Source organism: Orycteropus afer, unplaced genomic scaffold (assembly GCF_000298275.1).
Source record: "Orycteropus afer afer isolate SDZICR_OR568_19922 unplaced genomic scaffold, OryAfe1.0 scaffold00156, whole genome shotgun sequence".
In the NCBI taxonomy this organism is placed as follows: domain Eukaryota; kingdom Metazoa; phylum Chordata; class Mammalia; order Tubulidentata; family Orycteropodidae; genus Orycteropus; species Orycteropus afer.
Genome location: NW_006921743.1, coordinates 194,863 through 213,882, shown reverse-complemented (window position 1 = coordinate 213,882; position 19,020 = coordinate 194,863). Strand labels below are relative to the sequence as shown.

General features: G+C 39.2%; 1 protein-coding gene across 1 annotated transcript in view; it reads left to right on the top strand.

Moving 5' to 3' along the window:
• The window catches only part of KDM4C (lysine demethylase 4C), a gene marked incomplete at its 3' end in the record, with an annotated part of 396,913 nt that overhangs the window by 202,568 nt on the left and 175,325 nt on the right, over positions 1 to 19,020 (top strand). The window contains exons 8-10 of the mRNA XM_042781719.1: positions 8,367 to 8,560; positions 12,942 to 13,177; positions 15,722 to 16,041. Of these exons, the coding sequence (XP_042637653.1) occupies positions 8,367 to 8,560; positions 12,942 to 13,177; positions 15,722 to 16,041 (750 nt within the window). The remainder of the gene's footprint in view (positions 1 to 8,366; positions 8,561 to 12,941; positions 13,178 to 15,721; positions 16,042 to 19,020) is intronic.

Sequence of the window (19,020 nt, the reverse complement as noted above, 5' to 3'; positions counted from 1 at the left end):
GACGGCACTTAACAATGACAAAACAACACAGGGGAAAATTATCTCTTCCTCATAGATGCCTAGAGAAATAATGCTTTACTGAAAAGAATAACAATGCCAGACATATCCTCATACTTGAGTGGGAAGGAGGGACTTGCCATATAAAATGAATATGAAATGCTGAATTATTTACTTAGAGTACTGCTTTGTGTTTGTCCAAAGAAGTGTGTCTGAAAAAGTATGTATTCTCACTTAATTTTTTAAAAAAGTATTTTCAACAAAATTGTTTTCCTTATTTTGTTTAGTGTTAAATTTCTGACCATACTGTTAGCATGAAAAAGTGAAAATAAATTACACTTTTTCCTAAAGGCATTGTTTTTTTAGCCTGGTTAGTTTTAATCTGGTAGTTTTATATTTTAGAAGCATTACCAGAGAGTTTTCAGTAACAGAGGATTTGTTATCACAGTGCATGGAGTGCATTATAGTGTTCATGACAGGATTGCTAAATAAGGCAGGGGTTCGTTTTTACCCTGAAGTTCAAAATTCAGTACATACATATAAGATTTACAAATACAGTAATCTAGAATTTATTTGGGAGCTCTGGTAGCATAGTGGCTAAGACACTTGCCTGCTAACCAGACGGCTGGCGGTTCAAACCCACCAGCCACTCCTCGGAAGGAAGGTTGGGCAATCCTACTTCCGTAGTGATACTGCCTCGGAAACCCAAGGAGGGGTCGCTATGAGTCGGGGCCGACTCGACGGCACATAACAACAACAACAACAAAGAATTTATTTAAGGACCCCTGGTGGTACAATGGTTAAATGCGTGACTGGTAACCAAAAGGCTGGTGGTTGGAATTTACCCAGTGACTCCATGGAAGAAAGACCTGACAGTCTGCTCCTGTAATGATTATAGCCTAGAAAACCCCAGGGGGCAGTTCTGCTCTGTCACATGGCATCTACTATGAGTCGGATTCAACTCGACAGTTCTTCAACAAGAATTTATTTAATAGCTGTTAGGTTATTTTTGTTTCTTCCAAGTAAGGGCATCCTTCATCCATACCATCTTGAGACTGCATTCTAGGAAAGGTATAATGATTGCATGGCCATTTTATTAATTTTTTTCCTTGTTTATACTCATGCTTCCCTCCTTCCCCCCTTTTTAAAAAATATCTGTCTTCCTTAGTATTTGTCTACATTAGTGCATGAAAATCAGTGTTAGAACTGTACAGAAAGGATGGAAGAGGGTAAGGGGTACAGTCTTCCTCTCCAATTCAGCAGGAATGGAGAAGAGGTGGCCACCTCCACCATCAATTAGATAGTATTGACTGTGGTCAGCATGGCCCTTAGACCTGGAAGGTGGCTGGTTCTCTATTCACGCTATTGCTTTACTCAGCGTCTGTACACCGTGAATGGGAAACTGAAAATCTCAGAGAGGCTGGTGGGTAGGATACAGAGTCTTGCATCACATGAGCATTTTCCCCATTCACTCACCTTGTGACTTTCAGCATTGTGTTCCTTAGTTTCTCACCCATGAATTATGGTTCTTTGTGTGGATGATTTACTTTCTAAGGTCATTCCAGGTGCAGAATGAACTTCTAATATGATTGTGTCCAAGTATTCAGCTAACAGAAGGAGCCCTGATTGTGCATTGGTCATGTGTTCAGATGCAAACGAAAAGGTTGGCAATTCAAACCCACTCAGCAACTCCGTGGAAGAAAGACCTGGCAATCTACTTCCGTAAAGATGACAGCATAGAAGCCTGTATGGGCAGTTCACTGACACACCTGTAGGGTTGCTATGAGTTGGAGTTGAGTCAGCAGCACCTAATAACAACAGCAACAGTCAGTTAGAAAGACATATCTGAAAGACACTAAAAAATGGAAGTCAATATATTTGAGCATTTAGGTGAAAGGTTATATGTTACATATTTTCATGCCATTTCTGCCTGTTCTCATACATGGTCTTATAGACTTGTGTGAGCAAATATTTATGTTCATAAAACATTTAGATTCCTAAGAGTGCAGAGTCACATTTTTCTCTGATTTTACCAAAATATATCAGCCATCAGAAGTGTGGCACGCAATGGGTAAATTCAGAACAAAATAACTCCATCTTTCCCTATATACTAAACGGTTCAATTTCATGCTGTATTTTACACAGCACAGCAAGCGTGTGATGCTGACTATCTATAACTCTGCGCTTCCACAGCCTTTCCATCAGATCCTCAGCTAGGTGTTGAGAAGCAGAAATTCTGAAAATAATTTCTGCAGAATCTTTTGGGGACCCCTGGAGCAGGCTATTTGAATCCATTCCCCTTCCTCTTGTTCAGTTTTTCTTTGTCTGTCTGAACAGTACTCTCATGGGTCAGAAAGATAGAGTTTCTAGTCCCCTACCTTAAATTGCTTTATAATTGCCTCACTTTATAAGGGAGACATATCCTGGCATGGTGAAGCTGGAAAAAATATCCAGAAGAAATTAATCTGAACCTATTAGAAGCAGAAGGAGAAGAGGAAACTTACTTTGGGAAATTGTTAGCTAGATGGAATAGACTATCAACATGGCATAATATTGTGCATAAAAAACAAGAATAATGAGTCCCAGACACTTGTGGTGTGTCTACCAACTGTTCTCAGGTTCGTTCCAGGGACAGATGAACTTCTTATGCGATTGTGTCCAAGTAGTCAGTTGGAAGAAGGAGCGCTGGTGCCATAACAGCTAAGCGCTTGGCTGTTAACAGAAAGGTTGGCTGTTTGAACCCACCCAGTGGCTCTGTGAGAAAAAGACCTGATGATCTGCTCCCATAAAGATTACAGCCTAGGAAACCCTATGGGACAGTTCTGTTCTGTCACATGGGATCTCTGTGAGCTGAAAAATTAGCTTGATACCTAACAGCAATCATTTTATACTATACTAATTGCTTTAAGGAGCTCTCATAGCACAATGCCTAAGGCATCTGCCTGCTAACCAGAAGGTTGGTGGTTCAAACCCACGAGCCACTCCGTGGAAGGAAGACTGGGCAATTTACTTCTGTAAAAATTTACTGCCTTGGAAACTCAGTGGGGGTCGCTATGAGTTGGAATCAACTGGATGGCAGTGGGTTTTGTTTTTTTCTTTGGGTACTGATTGCTTTACTAAGGAGCTCTGATGGTGCAGTGGGTAAGGAATTTGGCTGCTAACCAGAAGGTCAGCAGTTCAAACCCACCAGCTACTCCACAGGAGAAAGATGAGGCAATCTACTTCCAGAAAGATTTACAGTCTTGGAAATCCTATGGGAGTCGTTATGAGTTGGAGTCGACTTGATGGCAGTGGATAATTGCTTTACTATAACTAAAAGTTTGATCCTTGTATCAGCCACATAAGATAGTTACCAGTTTTACTCACAGTTTTTCAGATGAGGAAAGTATGAGGTTACACAAGTAGTAAATAGTGCAGCTGGTGTTTGAATACAGACTTTTTTATTTATTATTATTATTATTTATTGTGATTTGGGTGAAGATTTACAGAGCAAATTCACTTTCCATACAGCAGTTCACATATACTTTGTCTCATGTCATTGACCACAGTTTACCACAATGCAACAGCTCCCCTCCCACTTCCTCCCCATAGTTACTTCTTCCTGTGACCATCCCTCCGTACTCTCTTGCGCCCTGAGCTGTCTCCCTGTACATAAGCAACCGTTCCTTCTCCCATGATTGTTCCCTCCAGGGCATGTGTCTACTTGAGGTAAATGTTTAACTCACATGCCTGTACTTTGTTTGGCTAGAAACCACAGGTGTGGGTTCAATTCCAGACCTGAAGGGCAGCTAGGGGCCATAGTCTCAGTGGTTCCATCAGGGCTCTATTGGACCAGCAAACCTGGTCCCCACCATCTTTATTATTATTTTTTTTGTCCCTCCAAATGATTTTGAGTTTTTTTCCACATTGTTCTTCCTCTTTAATCCAGGATCTCCTACATCCCTTCCAAGTGGTTGATGGTGGTAGCTGGGCACCATCTAGTTCTTCTGGTCTCATAGTTGTATAGGTTGCAGATCAGATGGTGTACCAGTCGCTAGGACTGATTGTTTCCATTAATTTTGGTTTTCTTCTTTCTTCTTTGCTCTTGACAAGGAAAGACCCATCGTTGCATCTAGATGGCAGCTTGCTAGCTTTTAAGATCCCAGTCACTACTCGCCAAAGTAGGAGGTGGAACAATGTTTTGTATAGTATGTTATGCCAATTAAGCTTGATGTCCCCTGCGACTATGGTCCCAAGCCCACAGGATCAACTACTCGGTTGCTCTGGGTAGCTGGCTGTGACCAAGCAGTGACCACAACCTTGCCCCTTGAATACAGACTTTTAAACACTTATGAGGCTTTCTTTTCCTTATCTTCTAAGACATACTGATCCCAAATCAGATTTTAAAGGGATAATCTCATGTTTGTATCTCTCCTATACCATTAATTAGACAGTGATTTTTGGTGGGTTTTATTGTTGAGGAGTTTCTGGCTGGTACAGACAATTAAGCACTTTGCCGCTGACCAGAAGGGTGGCAGCCTGAACCCGCTCTGAGGCACCTCGGAAGACAGGCCTGGTGATCTTCTTTTGAAAGGTCACTGCCTGAAAAATCCTGTGGAGCAAGCAGTTCTAATCTGTACACATGGGGTTACCATGAGTTAAAATTGACTCGGTTACCACTAACGATGACATTCATTGTTGACTTCATCCTCTGTGAATACATCTCACGTACAACATTTTACAACGTGTTTCTTCACCCCTAGTGTTCAGATGGTTGCTGCTCGTTCACTGCCATCAAATCTAATTTTAAGGTATTTTTCCTTTAATTTCTTCCTAATTATCATTTAATGTTTATAAATAGACTGAAAAAGAGAGTATCTTTACATTTTTGCATATTTCAAAGCTATCCTTGCCAGACATTTGCACAAGATACACTTTTTAATTAGCCATCTTGTGTGTCCCAAAGAAAGTATGTTAAGATGATACTTCAGTTTAGCTGTTTTGGTAAGTATTAACTTCTCATATTATTAATTATATATTGTGGTTATATGAAAATTCTAATTCCACATTCAAATGACTACCAGTGTTTTTTGTCTTAGAAAGGTACTGGTTTTTAAAGCCATTTTCATCTTTAAATTTGATTGCTAGTTTTCAGTGTAAGTAATAGATGAATTTGATTTTCTGAGACACCTGGTAAACAAATAATGATGATTCTGTGTCATAAGTCTTAAGATAGTGAAATACATGAGAATTCAGTGAAAACAATACTCCTTACACTGGGACTTAACATTTTAATGGTATATATTTTCTTAAAAGAAGGAATTAGAATTGGCATTGTTATGGTTTTGATTGTGTATCAAAAGTTTGCTTTAGAAGTATTGCCTGTTATCGGTTATTGTCGTTTGTACCAATATGTAGTCTATACTTTTTTTTTTTAAACATGACTGTTTTTTTTATCCCTTGCTTACTGATTATGTGGTGCATTCTTCTAAGTGATCTCATTTGATCATCACAGGGGTTTAGATGGGCATTGTTATTTGTCAGTACTAACAAGAGTAGATTTTTCTGACCTTCTGAAAGGACTCTGATATCACTCTTTGTATTAGATTTGGTATTTTGTGGTTTTTTATTTCTAAATATGTAAAAATGAAGATTTCATCTTTCCATTGCATTTCTAGTCAGTGCAGCACTCAGTCAAGTGGGATATCTTATTGTGTGTTCCCAAAATTCAAGACTTATGGAAAAGGGGACCCATTGCTGTTGAGTGGATTCTGACTCCTAGTGGTCCTGTAGGATTTCCAAGGCTGTAAATATTTACAGAAGCAGACTTCCTCATCTTTGTCCCATGGAGTAACGGTCGGTTTGAACCTCTGATCTTTTCATTAGCAGCCAAATGCGTTCACCACTATGTGGAAAAGGGGAAGGGGACATTAAAGTGTAATACAGAATCTCTCATGCTAAAGAAACTTATACTTTCTAAATTGAGAAAGATTGAGACTCTTTTCAAGATCTTTATTATTGAATTGGCTAGAGGAGCAATGGGAGGGGTGTAGCCTAAGCCTCCCACAGGTGTCCATTGAATTCAGTTTACACACTCAGGCTTCAACATAGGGACAAAGAAGTAAGTAAGTAGGTATTGTCACTGCTCATGTAACATCCCTAATTTCAGTTTCAGTTCCCAAAACAGGAACCTTTTAAAGCCTGGTTCTCCTCTTGGATGTGGCTGTGATAGATTTGATGTCTGTGACCCTTCTTGACCATGCCTTGCCTACTGTTAGTTCCCCTGATGTATAGCTCATTCACAGCATGGAAGCCATATGTATGTGAATTGGGCATTAAAGCACCATCTGAGTAAACAAGATTAATATCAGGTTAAAGCTGTTTTTTCAAGACATTTTCCTTACAAATAGTGTTCTTCACTTTCCCAGCCTATCTCTTCTAAGGATGCTTTACCTCAGTTAGTTCATAGAAAGGATCATTGTCATTGGTCCACTCCTTTATTTTCCTTCATGAAGCAAACATTAATAACAGTGTAACAAAATAGGAAAACTTCCACTGAAGACTTCAACTTTTTATTCCTTCCTTTAGTCAAAAGATTGAATTTCAAATCAACATGTCCTTTTATTTCCCATGATTCTTATTTTCTACACTCTTAAGGCAAGATAATTAAAACAAAATAACTTAGAACTCTGTAATACTAGTAAATAACTAGTAATAGAAAGCTGTGGTGTAGCTAAATATATTAGGTTCAGAGGAACAAAGAAAGCATTAGAGGGGTGGTCAAATTGCATTCAATGTGAACAAGGATGACTTTTTTCTGGATGAGACTGTGGTAGGAGCTGATATGCTGGGATAGGCAAGCATGTGCTGCATCTGGGCTCCTGGGACTGGGCTCCCCTTGTTGGGGTGGACTGTGGATGCATGCTGATCTGCAGTATTAGAGAAATCTGCAAATCTCAATGGTGCAATCAAATCTTGGAGCCCTTGAATGCCATGTTTGGGAACTCAGCCCTTGAGTGCCATGTTTGGGAACTCATGTTTTACTGTATCAGCAGAGCAGTGTCATTCAACCTTATTGAACTAAAAAAATGAAAGATTAGAAGATATTTGAGGGAGATTAAAGTAACAGCTAAGGATGGATTGGTGTTAGATATAGGCAAGGAAATTAGTCAGTCTTGTTATTCTAGAATTCAAGGTCTGACACTGAAGTAGGAAGTTATTTTGGCAGGAGAAACTTAGGCAGGAGACATTTTAGAGGAAGAATTAACTGGATATGGCAACAGATTAGATTTCTGGGGGTGGAAGGCCAGGGAAGGATCAGAAAAAGGGAATTTAGGAATATGGAAGAATAGTGGTATCATTGATAGTGACTGAATGTTTGCAGTTGACTGTGAAGTTGGTTTTTAAGCATGTTGAGTGCAAGATAATGTTGCCTGAACTTCCAAATCATAATGCCCATCAACCTTAGACTCTATGAAGTGTGGAGCTGGAGATTACTGTGACTTGGGAACTAATTTGCCTGGATATGGTAATTGTAATGCCAAGATACTGAGAGACTGATTGTGTCAAGACTATTCATTTAAACATTCTGTGACCGGATATGTTTTGGATTGTCAAGATATATCAGTTTAATCTTTCAGACTACTTTTGTATTGTCATTCGAATGATGAGTGCATAGAGTGTTGACTTAGACCTGATTTAATTAAGCCTTTATAGGAAACTTGTTATATAAAAGACTTTGATAACTATATATTCATGACAGTTAGGATCCTAATGGATTAAAGACAATCTCTGAAATTCTCACCTAAACACAGTTGATAGGATGGTATTTTTGTTGTTTGTGATGTGATATGGAAGAGAATGTTCATTTACTCCTGAATTAGTATTTGGTTAACTTGTGAGCACATGTTTCTGGATAAACATGAATGTGATTAAAATCTTTCTTGGAGAAACTTCATCTCCTTCCATTGGGTAAAGTGTTCTAATCACAAAGTCACTAACTACTTTTGTTCCATACCTACCAGAGTTTTCAGCCTGACAGACCTTTCAGATTTCAGCTCATTGATACATCCTTATGATGGGTGGGTTATCCTTCTATCGCAGGCATCCTTTCAGATGCACACACTTTCCTTTTAGTTCTGGTCCATGGTTGCTGGTGAACTCTACAAAGTATGTCTTCATCTTACTTTCCCATTTCTAAATGTGAATATATAGGTTGCCACCTCCACTCAGAAGAAATTACCACTCACTGTATGTTTAAAAATGTGAAACATTATCCTCAGTTATGTAATGAATAAATACTCATGTCTGGTCCATTCAAGGTTTGCCTAGATGTGATTTCTATGGAGCTGCTGAAATACTTAAAGTACTCCAACCCTGCTGTGTTTCAGTGCACCTGTAGGAAAGACATGGTGAAAATTTCAATGGACATCTTTGTGAAGAAATTTCAGCCAGACAGATACCAGCTTTGGAAGCAAGGAAAGGATATCTACACCATCGATCACACAAAGCCTACTCCAGAATCCACCCCAGAAGTCAAGGCATGGCTGCAGAGGAGGAAGAAGGTCCGAAAAGCATCCAAGAGGTAGTGACCCCTCCCCAACCATCCCTCCCCCAACATCACACTGTATTTGCGCCGATAAAGTCTGTCATTGAACACGATGTTCCCAAAGCCAATCTGTTTGCTTTTTCCCACTTATTCATCATGTATTTACTTAATATTTTACTAAAAGTTTGAGGTAAAATATTTTCAATTCTTGAGAAGTATAATAAATAAATAGTTGTAGGAAGAGGAGTATATTGTGTTTGACAGTGGAATGTTTCTGAAGTCACTATACATGGCAAATAGAACAAATAGCTTCTTTACTGTAACATATTTAAAATCATATTGGTTCTTGCTATTCATCTCCTTTTTTCTATCAACTTCACTAACTTGATTTCCAATGTTTTCATTCTACTACTGATTTTCTTTCTGATGTGAGTAGTTCTTGTCTTCATTTGTGAAACATACTGTTTTTCTCATCTAGGTGCCCGTATTTTACCACATTTTATACACTTGATTTTGTTCTCTTTTGCAGCATCCTTTGTAAAGCAGTGTGTGGTGTCTCTGAGGCATAGTGTCCCTGTGAATGTCACCCTCCATTCCATTTCTGTAGCAGTGCCATTCCAGAAGCTTTTGAGCCTGCTGCGGGCATCTTGGGTTTACCACTCACTGTATGTTGAGTAAAACTATTTCACGACCAAATTATTTTCTGCTTTGACTTTTTGTTGAAAACATGCATTTTGAAGGCATTTTTAGTAAAATGAAAAAATTTTTTTTGAGTTCGTATGGATTTTGATACAATTAGCAGGACACAAATGTCCTGGAGGGTCTCTAGTACTGAGGTTGGTGGGATGAGGCTTGTTTCTTCAGATTCAAGCTGTCATATAGGCTCCCACCAGATGGGAGTATGCACTAAAAGTGGGATAGAAGCTTCCCACTAACCCCAGAGGCTGAAAATGTAGGTTGGCACTATATGTACCATGGGTCATGAAAGAGTTACAAACCCATTGAATAGGACGTGTTGTGTTGCTCAGGTCCTTATGCTGCCCTTTCCTTTTAAGCTCTTATGTTTTCTAGTTTATATTTTTTCTCTTCTATATTAACCAAAGTTTTTCTTTCTGATTATAAAAGTAATAGTATTTATGCATTGAAGAAACCTTGTAAAATAAGGAAAAGAATAATGAAGGCATTCTGAATCACCCATAAGCTCGCTATCCAGAGACAACTAGTGTTAACATTTTGTATATATCTTTTGCATGCATACATACACACACACACACACACACATATACCATACATATACACATACACATAATATATAACATTATGCACCTTTCCAAGACTGGGACTATGCTCTATTAGCAATTTGAGGACCCCTTTTGTGAGTGTACTTTGCTGTAGTTAAGTGATTTGCTACAACATAATTTTTAGTGCCTGCCTGTATTTAACTAGTCCCCTGTGTTTGTATGTATAGCTTGTTTCTCATCTTTTGCATTTACTTATTAACACTGATTTTAAGTTTGCCACACTCTGACACTTATTTTCTGACTCCCCTCCCCCACCCTCACCCCCAGCACATATTTTCTACTATTTTAGATTAGCAGTGAACAAAGGCTTTTTAAGGACATAGAGTCATATTTCTCTACTTTATAAGAGATTTCTCACTGAAAAACAGTCTCTTGTGGACAGAAATAAAGGTCAGTTTTTGATACTTCACCCTATAGTTTACATCAGTGATTTTTAAAACAGTTTTCAAATCAATCTAGTGGACCAGGACTGACATTTTAAAATTAGGAAGTAAAATAGAGTAAAATGTAGCATAGCGTGTCTCATGTGATACAGATAAGTACTGATTCATGACATGTGAGCATGTGTGCGTATGTGCATTGTGTCACCATTGGAAATGTACACCTTACTTAGGGGTTACATTATAAAAGATTTTAGAAACACTGGTTTAGAGGGTCAATGTCTTTGACAAATGTCTCAATATCCATTACTAAAGAAGCCAGCTTTGGGAGGGGGAGGAGGAGTCAGTCTTGAGTTCAGAAGAAAATCAGCAGAGCATCTTGAGAATTGCTCTTCAACTGACAGAAATCCCAGTGCTCTCATTAGGTGTGTGATCTGCTTTCCTAGGTATTAACCAAAGGGTCCTTTGGGGTGATAGAGATGATCTATGACAATTAACAGATCAGAAATGGCCTTTCATTAACTAAAACAACAGACAATGCTCACTTAGTTAGAACGGCTTTTTTAAAATATGCTCAGCCTCATGGCTTGATCATTACAGATTGCTAATCTGTAGCATAGTGGCTAAGACACTTGCCTGCTAACCAGACGGCTGGCGGTTCAAACCCACCAGCCACTCCTCGGAAGGAAGGTTGGGCAATCCTACTTCCGTAGTGATACTGCCTCGGAAACCCAAGGAGGGGTCGCTATGAGTCGGGGCCGACTCGACGGCACATAACAACAACAACAACAACAATCTCCCTTAAGTAATCCTCTGTCTAGGAAAATCTAATGGAGGGAATAACCCATTGAAACCTAACAGAGATGCCAGCCATCTTATTTTATCTGTGGTTAAGTGATCAATGGCTAACTGAGAGGTCATCAGTTCAGGCTCACCAGTGGCTCTGCAGGAGAAAGATGAGGCAGTTCTACTCTCCCATAGTGTCATTATGAGTTGGAATCAACTGCATGGCAACAGATTTTGTGCTATAGTTGGTCCACATAAATTCTTATTTCCAGTGATGATGGTGTTGATGCTACTAATGCTATTACCCTCATCGGCAGCAGCTGTCAGTGCTAATTGACATAGCTTATTCCTGGCTACCTCCTTCATCTCTGATCTCTGCCCTCCCTAACTTCCTACAGTGCTTAATGTTGTGCTGTTTCTTGTGTGTGTGTATTACATGTGAGTTGTGTGTTTATGTGTGTTTTGGATACTGAAACACATGCTGGTTTCATTTGTTTTGTAACTATTTCCAGAGGAAAGTACTAGAAATGCTGTACCATATACAAAATGGCATCTATGAGAAAGCTGTCAAGTGATAGACTTGCTGGAAAATGCTAAAAGAGGAAAAATAAAAATGGTGCCCACTCTGAAGACAACGAGTTGATATTAAATATTAAACACAGTTAATCTTCTTCCTCTCTTAATTCCTTTAGATAATGATGGTTTGGCCAAGGCTTCAAACAGGTTCATTCCAGTACAACCTCCTGCTGAGAATTTGCATTTCCACCCCAGATGGATGGAATCAGAATCTATGTTTTAACAAGATCCCCAGGTGATCCTTATGTACACATAAGGATCAACTAGACGTAAGGATCACCTGGGAATCTGTGGCCAAGTGGCATTTACTCTTAGGATTTCATGCATGCTTGAGAATTATAGAAAAGGCAAGAAAAAGTAGTCAGTTCACTTTGTAATGCAAATAATTTATTCCAATTTTAACAACAGCTTTAGGCGATCTCCTGGTTTTCTTTTCCTTTCTTCATTGCCCAAATCACATTTTATTTATGGATTTTAGTTCCTCCCCATGTCATCAATTTTTACTTTATTTAACCACAGACTTCTTTCACTGTTGTCATAAAATTTTAGCAAGGACTTTTTCACCTTTTTTTTCAGTAATGTTTAAAAAGCAATAATTTACAATTGTTTGAATTTTACTTTTTGGTACCTTTTTTTTTTTTTTTTTTATTAGGATTTGGGTGAAGATTTACAGAGTAAATTCACTTTTCATACAGCAGTTCACATATACTTTGTCTCATGTCATTGACCAAAATTTACAATGCAGCAGCTCCCCTCCCACTTCCTCCCCATAGTTACCTCCTCCCAGTGTCCATCCCTTCATACTCTTCTGCACCCTGAGCTGTCTCCCTGTGCATAAGCAGCCCTTCCTTCTCCCATGATTGTTCTCTCCAGGGCGTGTGTCAGCTTGAGGTAAATGTTTAACTCACATGCCTGTACTTTGTTTGGCTGGCAACCACAGTTGTGGGTTCAATTCCAGACCTGAAGGGCAGCTAGGGGCCATAGTCTCAGTGGTTACACCAGGCTCTATTGGACCAGCAAACCTGGTCCCCACCTTCTTTTTTTTTTTTTTCCTCCAAATGATTTTGAGTTTTGTTCCACATTGTTCTCCCTCTTTATGCAGGATCTCCTACATCCCTTCCAAGTGGATGGCAGTGGTAGCTGGGCACCATCTAGTTCTTCTGGTCTCATAGTTGTATAGGTGGTACCTTGTTTTTTAAAACTATTGTTAAGATAGATTTCAAAGTTAAATGTATCAGTTGTGAAGATTGCCTTAGCAAAATGGTTAAAACATTGTCTATTTTCCCTTAAGTCAGTGAAAATAACATTTGTACTGGTGTGTACTTTATCTCATCCTTTGTAAACATTCTGCTCTGACTGTGGATTATCTTGTAGCTTCCAGTGCACGAGGTCTCACCCTAAAAGGTCTAAAACTGAGGAGGATGAGGAAACCTCAGCCATTGCTGATGGGGCCAGATTCCCGACACCTAACCCAGCCACAGACCAGCTCAAGGTCAGTGAAAACCCAGAAGCAGCTGAGAAGCTGAGTGAGACAGGAGCACTCTCTGAAGAGATCTATACTGACAGGATGCATCCAGATCAGGACTTGTCACATAACATCAACCTTTCAGGTGAGTAAGTGGCTGACTGTGCTTCTCCTACAAGTGATAGATGACCTGATGCCTGAAGATAGGTGTCTTACTACTGCAGGTAGCTTAACCAATAAGCTATTGAAAATTAGAGGGTAACTCAATGGGAAGCCTGAGGCAATGGTACAAAAGTTAGGAGCAGCACTGCTACATGGAATGGAATTGGAGCCATCAGTGCCTGTATTTGGTTTAATAAAAATGAAGATTCTGAAATTTAAAAAAGTTTTTATAGTGCAACTCAGTTTACAATATATTCAATACACGTTCAGAAAGCTTCTCTGGAATTCACCTGGAACAGAGAAACACAATTACAGATAGTTCTTTGAAAATTCTTAGCTTTTGGCTTAATTTTAAGAAGATGATAAAAGATTAAGGTTTTAAAAAAGAACAACAAAAATAAAAAGTTAATCTAGTGAAGGGTCCTTTATCAAAACTAAAACCCATTGTTTCTGAGTCTTAACTACTGTCCTTCTTCCCCTTTTGTAGCAAGTTTCTCAGAAACTGCTTTAATGCTGTGCCTCTTTGATATTTATTACAGCTTTCCTCCTCTCTCTAAATGAGGTTATTGGAAATGTGTGTCTTTCTCTCACCCAGTACACCAGTAAATCCTTCAGTCTTTGGACTGTGCCCGGATCCTATCACCTCTACTGCTTCCAACCCTGTTTAGGACATCCACATCTCTTGCCTGCTTTATTACCAAACCTCCTTCCTATTTTCCTGCATCTGCCCTAGCCACTCCTGCTAGTCAGTTCTCCATATGGGAGTTAGAGTGACCTTTAGAAGAAGTTGATGGAGTCTTGTCTACCTTCTTCTTAATCTTATTCCTTTTTTTCAGAAATGATAAAGTCCTTATCATGGTCCTAAATAATCTGGTCCTAGGCTGTTTTTCTATCCTCATTACCTTCTACTCTCAAAATATCTGTGTAAATAGAGTTTAAATCATAAACTTTCTTTCAGGGAGTTCATTGTACTTTGGTGGAGAGCTAGATAAATAAACAGATAATTATAATCCAGTATTGACTGCTAACCAGAAAGTTGGCTGTTCAAACCCACCAGCCACTCTGCAGAAGGAAGACTGGACAGTCTACTTCCATAAAGATTTACCACCTCAGAAACCCTGTGGAGGTCACTATGAGTTGGAATTGACTCGATGGCAGTGGGTGTGGTTTGGGTTTATGGTTAGTACCATGGTAGAGATGGCACAGGGTATTGTTGGTCTTCCTAGGAAAAATCCCACACAGAAATAGGAGGCTGGACAGGAAAAAGTTCTTATAGTAGCTGGTAGGTAAAATGAGTTGTGATAAGTAAATAGATATTATTAGCAAGATTGATAAAGTAGGAAAAGGAATTCCAGACAGCACAGCACAGAGAAGGCAGTTGTACAATCAAAACCAAAAAAAAAAAACAAAAACCAAAAAACAAACCCAAACCCTGTAGTACTCTGTTAGTGAGGATTTGAATTTAGTGTAATTCATCAGGAATGCTTGTTTAAGAACTTGGTTTTCCCACCATCTCTTGCCAATCTACCCACTCCATCAAGTCAATTCTGACTCAGAGAGACCTTACAGCACAGAGTAGAACTGCCCCAAGTGTTTCCAAAGATACAATCTTTACAGAAGCAGACTGCCATTTCCTTCTCCTATGTTGTTCTGGTTGATAAAAACCACAACTTTTTGAGTTAGCAGTTGAGAGCTTAACCAGGGCTTCCCATTTGTATGATACATATGGGTGTTTCTTTCTAGTCCCTCACATTGGTCTCTACCACACTTGGTTTATTTAATTTCTTTATGAAATGTTTTATGAATTTAGGCTCAAGGGGACCCAGTTTCATTAGTTCTTTCACTACATGGTTCCTTGCATTTTGACCTCCAGCTTTTGAGACCTGGCAGAGTGCTTAATTTAAAAGCTCATCCTCTTATGCTCGAGTCCAAAGGGGACTTGGCTAGGCTTAGCATCAGAGCAAGTATGTGAGGAGTAGAAATGCTGCTGAACATGTGTGCATGTGTGTGCATGTAGGAAATGGAGAAGGTGGATACAGATGAAAAGGGAATACAAGTGCTAGGATGTTCCTCCCAGGATCTTCTCCTGTCACATGCTATTAGTGTTACAGAGTTAGTGCAGGAAATAATTATTGCATCTGCATGGCTTTCGTGTGTCTTTTGAGCTTAGATGGTTCATTAGTAGCAGCTCTTAGCATCATGTATTGGGATATAATCTTTATTTTTAGAAATAATTCAAATTGCCATTGCCTAGGTAAATTATTGTTATTGCCCTGGCTTATGGAAATGCTTGGTGTAGACCCTCTTTTTGATTCTGTTTTGTTCTTTTTTTCCCTATCACCAAAGTCCAAAGCTTTCCCTTAACAACTGCAAAGGCAGTGTGATGCTTTTGTGACTTTTCATAATCATATCTTTGAAAGTTTTGTGCAGGTAGGAAGGTTCATATTTAATTGAAAGTAGTTTTAAAACATTCTGCTTGATAATAATATAGAGGAAGATCTCTTAATGGTCTCGTTTGACTCCTCAGGGAACAGCTGTTCCAGCCCATCAATAGCAGAGGGAATAAAAACTGAGGAGGACAAGGCCTGCACCACAGCGGCACCTTCTAACCCCAGGGAGGCTGATAATGCCATAGCATTGTCGAGTGGCTGTGCAACGTCTGAGGAAGCAGACCCCACAAGCCTTTCATGGCCAAAGTCACCCGAGTCGAGTTCCTCCACAGCAGAGACTAATGGAGTGTGGACAGAGGGAGAGGAAAGTGATGTGGAAAGCCGTGGGAGTGGCCTGGAACCTGGGGAAGTCCCGGCGGTCCCCAGTGGAGAGAGAAATGGCTTCAAAGTCCCCCATGTATGTAACAATATCAGTTATTACTGAATTCATTGTGTGGTCAGAGTGCTTTCTGCAAACAGCATGCTGCGCCTGAAGTCTTGCTTTTGGCAAAAATAAATAATGTTTCACACATATGAGTCTTAATCATGTTTCCTTAGATGATTAAGAGGTCAGCCTTCTGCAAACTCTTGCTCACTAGTTGATAATTCAGAGAGTGTGAAACTCCAGACTGCATGCTGAAGCTTCATCTTCCTTCTTTTAAAAAGTTTTTTAAATTAAACGTTGTATTTTGAGATAATTGTATATTCACATGCAGTTGGAAGCAATAGTACAGGGATATCCCATATATCCTTTATCTAGTTTCCCCTGCTAGTAACATCTTGCAAAACCATAGTGTAGTATCATAACCAGGATGATGACATGGACATAGTCCAGGTTCAGAGCGGTCCCATCCCCTGCAGGATTAACTGGGCTAGGAAGGACTCACCCACAGGGCTCTGACTTCCCACTGTTAACAGCTAATACCTCTGGGTCCCAAGCTTCCCACAGCATCTGTTTTCTTATTGGGGCTCACTAGGTTACTCTCTCCTCATGGATCTGAGTCCTAATACCAGGCTGACCTTTCTGGGGCTGTCCACTTCTACACTGTACATTATTCTTTAAGATAGATAATGTATCTGTCCTTTCAGACAGAGTCAAGAGCCCTCCTTTTTTTTTTTTTTTTTTAATTTTACTTATTAGTGGTCATTGCTGAGAATATACTCAACAAAATGTATACCAGTTCACTGTTTTCTGTATCTTTATTTCAGTGACATTGATTACATTCTTTGAGACATGTAACCATTCTTACCCTTCTTTTCTGAATTCCTCTTCCCCAATTAACGTAAACTGACTCCTTCCTGTTTGTCATCCAATCTTTTGATTTGCTGTTGTCAATTTGATCCCATACAGATAGATTGGAAAGAGCACAATGATGAAGGCAGATATTCTTGACTAGATAAGCTAAACTGTTGTTTGGTTTTAAGAAGAATTTGGGGAATATTTTTGGTTTAAGGTTTAAAATTTATCTCAAAGCAATAGTTTCAGGGGTTCATCTAGTCTCCATCATTCCAGAAATTTAGGAGTCCATGAAAGTTTGAAATTCTGTTTTCCATATTCACCTTTTGGTCAGGATACTTCTATGGAATCTTTGATCAAAATGTTCAGTAATGGAAGCTGGGCACCATCCAGTTCTTTAAGACTCTAGTTTATTACCAACTTCTCTTTCTGACTCTTTGGAAAAGGCCACCCCATTTTTCAGATGTCCTTGTATAATATTAATGTTTTTGGCATAAATTGTCCTTGTAGCCATGAGAGTATGAGTGGATCAGGTGATCTATGACTGCATGTGGTGATTGTCATAGAGTTCAGTGACCTCTTGACCTGTGCTATCTCTGTTCAGGTAATTCCAGTGGATGAATGGGGAGAACCTCAACTGTATGAGCCCACAAAGTGGGATGGCTGCTGGAAAGCTCCCATCTTGACAGCTTCTGCTCATTAATCTCACCAGGCCTTTTTGGATCTTTGTCTGGCAATGGGGGTTATGTAAGAAAAACAACTTTTGTTGTTTCTTAGTTGTAAGTATCTGAGGTATTAGTGAGCTGAAATGGACTGATATTGGCCATTTTGAATTGGACAGGCATGTGGTCTACTATTCCAGGAATGAGGAAGAGGAATGGTGTCATACTCATCTTAAAAAAAAGAACATTTCAAGATCTATCCGGAAGTACAATGCTGTCTGTAATAGGATAATATCCATACACCTAGAAGGAAAACCAATTAATACTTTAATATTCAAATATACAGACCACCTACTAAAGCCAAAGATGAAGAAATTGAAGATTTTTACCAATTTCTGCCATCTGAAATTGATTAACATGCAATCAAGATGTATTGATAATTACTGGTGGTTGGAATGTGAAATTTAGAAACAAAGAAGCTTTGGTAGTTGGAAAGTAACAGCCTTGGTGATAGAAATTATGCAGAGATCTCATGATAGAATTTTGCAAGACCAACAACTCACTCATTACAAATACCTTTTTTTTCAACAACATAACATAACATAACATAACATAACATAACAACAAAACAGTAACTTTACATGTGGACCTCACCAGATGGAATGCACAGGAATCAAATCAACATATTTGTGGAAAGAGATGGTAGAGAAGCTAAGTGTCATCAGTCAGAACAAGGCCATGGCTGCTTATGGAACATCAAGCTCACTGCTGTCAAGTCAATTCTGATTCATAGCGACCCCTCCTTGAATTTTCGAGTTGGAAACGGAAGAAGTGACAGAAGAAGATTGCCCTATCTTCCTTCTGAGGAGTGGCTGGTGGGTTTGAACCTTCAGTTTTCTGATTAGCAGTCAAATGCCTCAGGTACTATGCCACCAGAGCAAGTTTAAGTTGAAGCTGAAGAAAATTAATATAGGTCTACAGAGCAAAAATATGACCTTGAGTATATTCCACCTGAATTTAGAGACCATCTGAAGAGTAGCTTTGATGCATTAAATGCCAATGACTGAAGACCAGCCAAGTTGTGGGATGATGTCAAGGACATCGTGCATGAAGAAAGTTAAAGGTCATTAATAAGACGGGAAAGGAAGAAAAGACCAAAATGGTTGTCAGAAGAGACTCTGAAACTTACTCTTGTTTCCGAGGCATCGTGGCATTGTTGTATTTAGATCTCTGTTAACTGTTTGTGAAGAGCAGCCAAGGGTGATTCAGGCTATTCTTGGTGGTTTTTTATGGTTGGCCCATTGGTGGAGAAGGAGGTAGTGGCTCTTGCTCAGTAAGTGAAGTTGCAGGAGTTGTTGGTGTAGTTGTATCTTATGGGGACTGTTGTTGTCTCCCATTCAGTTAGACACAAATTACAATTGAATAACCATCAAAAAACTAAAAGCCCATGGATGAAAAACACACCATGTAATCACACAGGAACAGTAACCAAAAAAAG